Raw genomic sequence first — 7,907 nt, 5'->3', positions numbered from 1 at the left:
ATTCTGATCCACATTCCTATGCGAGGGCACCATGAGTTTAATGCATGGCATTTAGAACCCTTCCCCTGGTTTGTGAACGACACACTGTATACCCTAGATAGGCCTAAAGAACTTTTCTTAGTAGATGAAGAATATTCTTTGTTATCAATAGAGGATTCTGAGGTACTGTCACGGTGTAATTCGTCTTTTCTACACCTACACGTATGTCCAGCCTACATGTTTGCATTTATTCCTGCTTCAGAGGGAATATGTGAATTGGCAGTCATACACCCAAATGTACGCAAATATACGGTAGAAGCACATGGCATCAAAGGTAATATCCTTAAATGGATTAGGGCGTGGTTACAGGACAGGAAGCAGCGAGTGAGCATTAATGACACTTAGTCCCATTGGAGCAACGTCACAAGTGGAGTTCCCCAAGGCTCAGTACTTGGACTATTATTATTTATTATATACATAAACGACATAGATATCGGCATAGACAGCAAATTTGCTGATGACACTAAAATAGGAAGTGTTATTAAATCTGACGAGGACTCTGCAACACTACAGGAAGATTTTAACAAATTTTTCGAATAGTCTGAAAAATGGCAGATGAAATTCAACGTGGACAAATGTAAAGTACTCAGTATAGGAGATGTAAACAGGGAAACCAGATACCAGATGAACAACCATGCCATAGAGAAATCCGACTGCGAGAGAGATTTAGGAGTAATGATAAGTAGGAACCTTAAGCCAACTAAACAATGTGTTTTTGCTCGTAACAAGGCGAATAAAGTACTTGGGTTCATACAAAGGAGTGTTAGTTACAAGACTAGCGACGTCATCCTAAAACTGTATCTTGCTCTTGTGAGACCATGCCTGGATTACGCACTTTACGCAGTTCAGTTCTGGTCACCGTATTACAGAATAGATATAGAATCCTTGGAAAGAATTCAGAGGAGAATGACAAGAATAATCCCAGGCATTAGGAACCTTGAGTATAGAGACAGGTTAAGGCATCTTAATTTGCACTCCCTCGAGAGACCTGATAGAGGTGTATAAGTGGAAGGCAGGGCTAAACAAAGGGGACATTACAAAGGTACTCAAACTATCCAACCAGGAGCGAACTCGTAACAATGGTTTTAAATTAGACAAATTTAGATTTAGGAGTGAAATAGGTAAACACTGGTTTGGAAACAGAGTAGTGGATGAATGGAACAAGTTACCAAATATCATCATTAACTGGAGTACTCTGAATAGCTTCAAACATAGGTTGGCTGCTTATATGCGCAATAGGGGTTGGGTGTAAACGGGACTGCACAGTATGGGCCAATAGGCCTGCTGCAGTTTCCTCCATTCTTATGTTCTTATGTTCTTAAGACATCTTCAGAGGCAAATGGATTACATGGACAGAGAGAGGCTTAAATATACAGGTTGACCTTATTAAACATGAGGTCAGGTCATAATGATGGCATCCACTAATCCCCACACCAAAACCAACACACGTAGAGGAGCTTAAGAGAAGGGGGCACGTGACTAGTCAGGTCAGGTCAAAAATAAGGGACCCACTAAATAACTATCATACATCTAGATCAAAGGTTTTCAAAGCATTTTTAACCTTGGGCCACTGACAAATAAATTTATGTAACATATTATCAGTTTTGAACTGACCATCACTAAGGTTTATTGATTTTAATTCCTTAATCAAACTAGCTTCAACCAGAAGTCTTTCTGTGACACATGATGATTTGAATACTTCTAAGCTTTTTTCCCAAGCAATGGGATGATTATTATTCCTATAATGAACGAACAGGGCACTGCTTTCAGATGCTGTTCTGATATTGTACTTATGTTGTTTGATTCTGAGCTGCAGTGTTTTCCTGTCTGTACTACATAATTACAATTACATTTGCTACATGGAATACAATAAACACTTCCATTTACATTCAAACTTGGGCTATTTCTTATTAACATAGTGGTAATGGTTGAGTCATACTTGAAAACAACATTAATATTTAGTAGCTTGAGGGACCGAACTAACGGGACAAATTCATTACGATAGGGCAGAGTCAAAATATTCTTAAGTGTAGGAATTTGCCTGGTTTGAGAGGAATGAAAGGATTTTTTAGCCCTTTTAAAACAACGATCAACAAACACAGAAGGATACCCAAGTTTTTGTGCAATGGAACGAATGTGTTTCAATTCATCATCAATAAATTCAGAATCACAAATACGCAGATATCTTAAGAACATAGCAGAAAGAACTGACATTTTGGTAGACTCCAGGTGATTCGATAAAAAGTGTATGAAACTGTCTACCTGTGTGGGCTTTCTGTATACCATAAATTTGTAGTTTTGGCCGTTTCTCATGATAAGCATATCAAGGAATGGAAGGGATCCATTTATTTCTCTTTCAATTTTGAATGTGATACTTGGGACAATATCATTAAGCTTGTCTAAAACTTCCAATGGGTCACTGTTTCTAGGCCAAAGACAAAGAACATCATCTACATATCTATACCATGGAGGAATAAAGTCCACTATATTGGGTAGTAATCTAGCCTCAAAAAATTCCATATTAATACAGACTCGAGAAGCAGAAAGACAATTACACATGCTCATGTCAAATATTTGCTTGTAAAACTTCCCATTTGTTCTAAACACATTGTCAGTTACGCATAACTCTATCAATTCGAGAAAAGTATCATGTCCAATAGTTAAATCTAACAGTTGTAATTTGTCTTTAAGAAATGAAAGTAGGTCTTTCACAGGTACTCTAGTGAACAGTGAATTTACGTCAAAACTTATTAATTCACAAGGTTCATTGTGTTTCTTGAGTTTATCAATGAAATCACTGCTATTGTGTATATGTGAATTAGATATTTGGCCTGTAAGAGGGGATAGCATCTTTACGAGCCACTTGGATAATTTGTAAGTAACAGAACCCACAGAACTCACGATAGGACGTAATGGATTGTTAAGCTTGTATGTTTTGATTAATCCATACATATAAGGTAAAGTGGGATTGATTTGAGAGAGCTGTTTGATGAGATCGGTGTTCTTTTTCAATAACATCTTCATTTTGGAATTAGATAACTTATTAATATTTTCCAGGGGATCTTTCGTAAGCTCACAATACGTGCTTTCATCACTAAGTAATGAATTCATCTTATCATTGAAATCACTTTTATCCAAAATTATATATATATATATATATGTGTGTGTGTGTGTGTGTGTGTGTGTGTGTGTGTGTGTGTGTGTGTGTGTGTGTGTGTTGAAAAGTTACACACACAGTTATTTTACTTACATTTATTTCGAAACTTATCGAAGGAAAATTAAACAAGAGGGCCCAAGTTTACATATATTACAACAGCACTACTGGGGATTTTTGGTTTTTATATGTATGTAATTACTGAGATCACAAACATGGAAATTGAATTACATATTTATAATTTAGCAAATTTATACAAACCTGTGTTATAATTCATGCTTGTTTAGCAATTAAATTGCACAATTTGATGTTTTTTACTTGGAGGTATAATCACGTGGTGAAGTAACATAATTATGTAATATACAACAGTGCACTTTCTGACATATTTCGTTTGTGATATGGGTGTACTATAATTTAATTAGCATGAAATATAAGTCATAGCATTATTTAATTTAAATCTGGCATGTGTACATTATCATTCAATAAATTTCCTGTAGAACTGAAAACATGAGTATATTATTAAACCACATAACATACTGCTCAGTTACAATACAGCTGTATGTTAAGTGTCCTACTGTCCTTCATTATGTGATAATATATGAGGCCTATCATTTGATTAATTTTCTGTATCTGGGGGTATATGATGTTAAGCAACATAGCATAGAATTTTCTAAGTTAAAGTTTGTAATACGGCTACGATAATCATTTTTAATGAACACCATTGACGAGAATGCTGCTTCACAAACATAAGTGGTTCCAAATTGTACCAGAACCTGGATAGCTCGATTTCTTACAACTGAATGTTTCTTTCCTAAATTAATCCAAAACTTTCCTGTCATTATACACATCAAAGCTCACCCTAGCCTCGTTGTCAGCTTGCAATTCTGCCATCTTAAGTGCAAGAAAACCACACTGATTTGCATCTGTTTTGAATGGAAATTGAACAAAATCAAAAGACTCATTCGGCAACTCTGGGAATCTGTCACTGAAATTCACAGTCAGATTTTGCAAATATTCCAGGAGATCCTTTTTCTCTTCCATGAGATCCAGTGTTTCGTCAAAATCCACATCCATCGTAGCTGTAAATTCCAAGTAGTGGTGAAAATGAGAGAAACTGTCGGCTTCAGCTTGTTCTCGTAGTATCGTCAGCTTGCTGACAATAGCTTTTACTGCACATTGAAGTTCAGTGTTGAGCTTATTAACGTTCTCAAAAACATCCGTCAGAATTGCAAGGCGAGCAAGAAAGTGGGGATCACGAAAACAATTCGCATTCTTATGACCCCGATCTTGCAGGAAGGATGCCAGTTCACTGCGAAGGAGGAAAACCCTTTCCAAGGTTTTTCCCCGTGACAGCCACCTGACAGCAGTATGCATCAGCAGAGTGTGGTGATTACAATTTTCAGCAATGCACAACTGCTTGAACATGAGGGAATTCAGGTCCTTAGCCTTCACGTAATTAACAGTTGCAATGACTACCTGCATCACATCAGAGAAGCTCTGAGACATGTCTTTTGATGCCAGACTCTGGCGATGGATGATGCAGTGGTTTGTTTTAATGTGAGGATGTTTTCTTGGTAAAATTCCAGGCAATCCATTGTTCTTGCCCATCATTGATGGGGCACCATCCATGCTGCATTCAGTTACCTTACTCCATTCCAAGTTGTTTTCAGTGAAGAACTTATCTATAGCACTGAAAATATCCTCGCCTCGTGTTGTAGTTTCAAATGAAATACAAGCAAGCAGTTCCTCAGCTACTGAGGATTCCTTAAGAAATCATCCGAAGATCAGAAGCTGCGGCTCTGATGTAATATCAGTTGACTCGTCCACTGCCAGGGCTGTCCATGGGGAATTTCTGAAGTCTTCCAAAATTTGCTCTTTCAGGTCTGCTGTAAGACACTGGAGGCGTCTTGTCATTGTGTTATTACTCAGAGTAGCATCTTCAACAGCTTCAGTTATCTTTTTTGCAAATGGTTCACCCTCAAATACTTCGCAAAAGTTCCTTAAAGTTGGCTTTAGGATTGCCTCACCCTCCGTGAAAGGACGTTTTTGCTGAGTAATGAGAAAAGCTGTCTTATATGAGAACATTTCCATCCTTTCCTTGTGGGATAGTGCTCTGCTTAAAATTGACTGAGACGGTTAGATTTTTGTGACGATGATGAAAAATTCTTTTGCGAGCCTCTTCGCTACCTTTGATCTTGCGGCATCTTGCCGATGCTTGGGAAGTGTCGGCAAGATCAAATCATCATATGTTGGTGACCCCAACGATGGTTTACTGACTGGCCCCACCCTAACAGAGGGTACTGTACAGTTCAATCAACCGAAGGCAGGAGAGGAGGGATTTGGCCCAAAGGTCACCATCTCCGGCGGACTTGGTGACTCAAAACAATTTATCAATCGCGATCTTTGCACTTTCATCAATGAGCGCCTGGACCCAGGTTTAACCCCGCTGCCTAAAGTCTAAAGACAATTTCTACGCCCTTAACTCATGAGAGGAGATAAAGGCACATGAACTTATTACAGCTTCCCCGGCACTATAATGCCGTGCCCACCACATTGCGGAACACAAAAAAAAAAAAAAAGTAAAGAACCATACACTTCGCAGAATCAGGACCTCTTATCTGTAAACACGCCCCCCCTCTAATGTTTGTTTGGATAGGGCAGCAAACGTCAGCACTTGATGCCAGCACTGACGCCAGTGGCGATAACACTCCCGGCGGTAAACACCGCCCCCCCCCCTTAGCCATCACATCTGGCGAGGTTACAGGCCCCCTGGGGGGAGGGGACACGTGGTCCCAGGCTGAAAGATGTAAAGTTTGTTCGGGTAAGGCAGCAAAAGCCAGCACTGACGCCAGCACTGTCGTTGAAGCCAGCAGCGAAAACATACACTAAACTCTGTAGCTGGGTCACTGACGCACAGCTGCATGATATTGGTTAAAAGTTATCTCCAGACATGTAACCAGACTACCTTGTGTGCTCACTGCATCTCACACACTGCCCTCATATGCCTTGTCTCTACACTGTCCTCACACAAACTGTCATCCTATAGCAAAAACCCACATCTGGCCACCACATCTCATTCTCTTATCGAGCAGCTGATGGAATTGTCGCTGACACTTCAAAATACAATCCTCATGTCTCTCTCCTCCCTCTCCCCCTGTCCTTCCCTTCCTACTGCATCTCATGTCCCATAAGATGAGGTAACATTTACTACTACCATAATCCTCTCTAACACTACAATAAAGTTATAAGCATCACTTTATAATTCTTGCCCATGAACTGTAGATATATCATATACTCACATGACTGCTGTTATATACTGTAGATATTTATCTGTTACAATGTACTTCATTTATGAGGTAGGAAGAATGTTAAGTGCAATCATAGATATAAAAGACAAGTATACAGTACATAAGAAGGTAGTGTATAATAGACAAATGTATGTAATAGATCAGTGGTTATAGGAGACCAGTGTATAATATACCGCTGTATATGGTAGATGAGTGCATATAACAGATTAAATATATAATAGATCAACAGGTATGACAAATAGACCCTCAGTTCGTTTCACAAGATGATTGAAAACCATAACCCTACTTGGGGGGTAGGGTTAGGTTAAATTGGGTTGAATTACTGTTAGGGTGGTTGCATAAGAACATAAAAATGGAGGAAACTGCAGCGGGCCTATTGCCCCATACTTTGCAGTCCCATTTACACCAAACCTCTATCGCACATATATCCATCCAGCCTATGTTTGAAGCTATCTAGCGTATGATGATGTTTGTTAACTTATTCCACTTGTCCACTACACTATTTCGCGCCTATATATGAATTCTTTCTTGGGATTCTATATCCATTCTGTAGCACAGTGTGACCAGGATTGAACTGCGTAATCCAAGGAGGGTCTCACAAGGCAGACAGAAGTTTGAGAAGACCTGTTGTAAACTAATAATTTTTGTATAAACTTAAAATTATCAAGCGAATGGTTTCGAGCAAATGCCACTGTTTTCCGCCAAGATTCCGCCAGCTTTCCCCAAATTCTTTTCACAGTTGTGATTTTCATAACATTAACGGACCCGTATCTGGATTCTCTGCTTACATCTCTGAGTAAGCATTTTACATTTTGTCCACATTAGATTTCATCTGCCATTTTGCAGACCACTTACCCCACAAATAGCCATAGGTAACTTACCTAGTGGCTCAATTAAACCAATAAATGATTTGATCCGACTGGAGGAAACCCTGTTTCTCACCCAGCCCAGTTGAATCACCTCAGGGAAAAGAAACCGCACCAGTTGAAACAACAACAAAATGCTATGACAGCATCCACAGTGCACAGTGCACCCGAACCAACACTAATTAACTTCCCCAAGTACAAGGGAGAGCAATAAAATTAGCACAACAAAAGGAAGGGATAAGCACTGAACAACACTTACTTCCGGGCCACAGACAGTAAGCGGCGCGCACACGGCGACTTACAACAAACACCGGAACGAATGTAAGCCCACAGAAACCAAGTTCAGAGACAATCCTGACATGGTCACCACTTGTAAAGGCCTGGGACTTAGGGAAAGAAACCTCTTACCAGTCTAATCAGGATCTTATAAAAGGAAAGACAAGGACCATGGTTTTCTGAGGAATAACAAACAACCATTTGAGATTGACATCTCTTTACTATAAAAATATAACACAAAACTCTGACACCACTCAACAAACA

General features: G+C 39.3%; 1 protein-coding gene across 1 annotated transcript; it reads right to left on the bottom strand.

Annotated features, from left to right (window-relative positions):
• Nucleotides 1–4,009: 4,009 nt before the first annotated feature.
• LOC121857902 (SCAN domain-containing protein 3-like) lies at nt 4,010–4,822 on the bottom strand. Its single transcript, XM_042354150.1, has one exon. It carries the CDS (start codon nt 4,820–4,822, stop codon nt 4,010–4,012), a length of 813 nt encoding a protein of 270 aa, XP_042210084.1.
• Between the last annotated feature and the right edge of the window lie 3,085 nt (nt 4,823–7,907).

Source organism: Homarus americanus, unplaced genomic scaffold (genome assembly GCF_018991925.1).
Source record: "Homarus americanus isolate GMGI-L3 unplaced genomic scaffold, GMGI_Hamer_2.0 scaffold50448, whole genome shotgun sequence".
Classification (NCBI taxonomy): domain Eukaryota; kingdom Metazoa; phylum Arthropoda; class Malacostraca; order Decapoda; family Nephropidae; genus Homarus; species Homarus americanus.
Note: the sequence above shows the minus strand (reverse complement) of the source record. Positions and strands in the feature narration are given on the sequence as shown.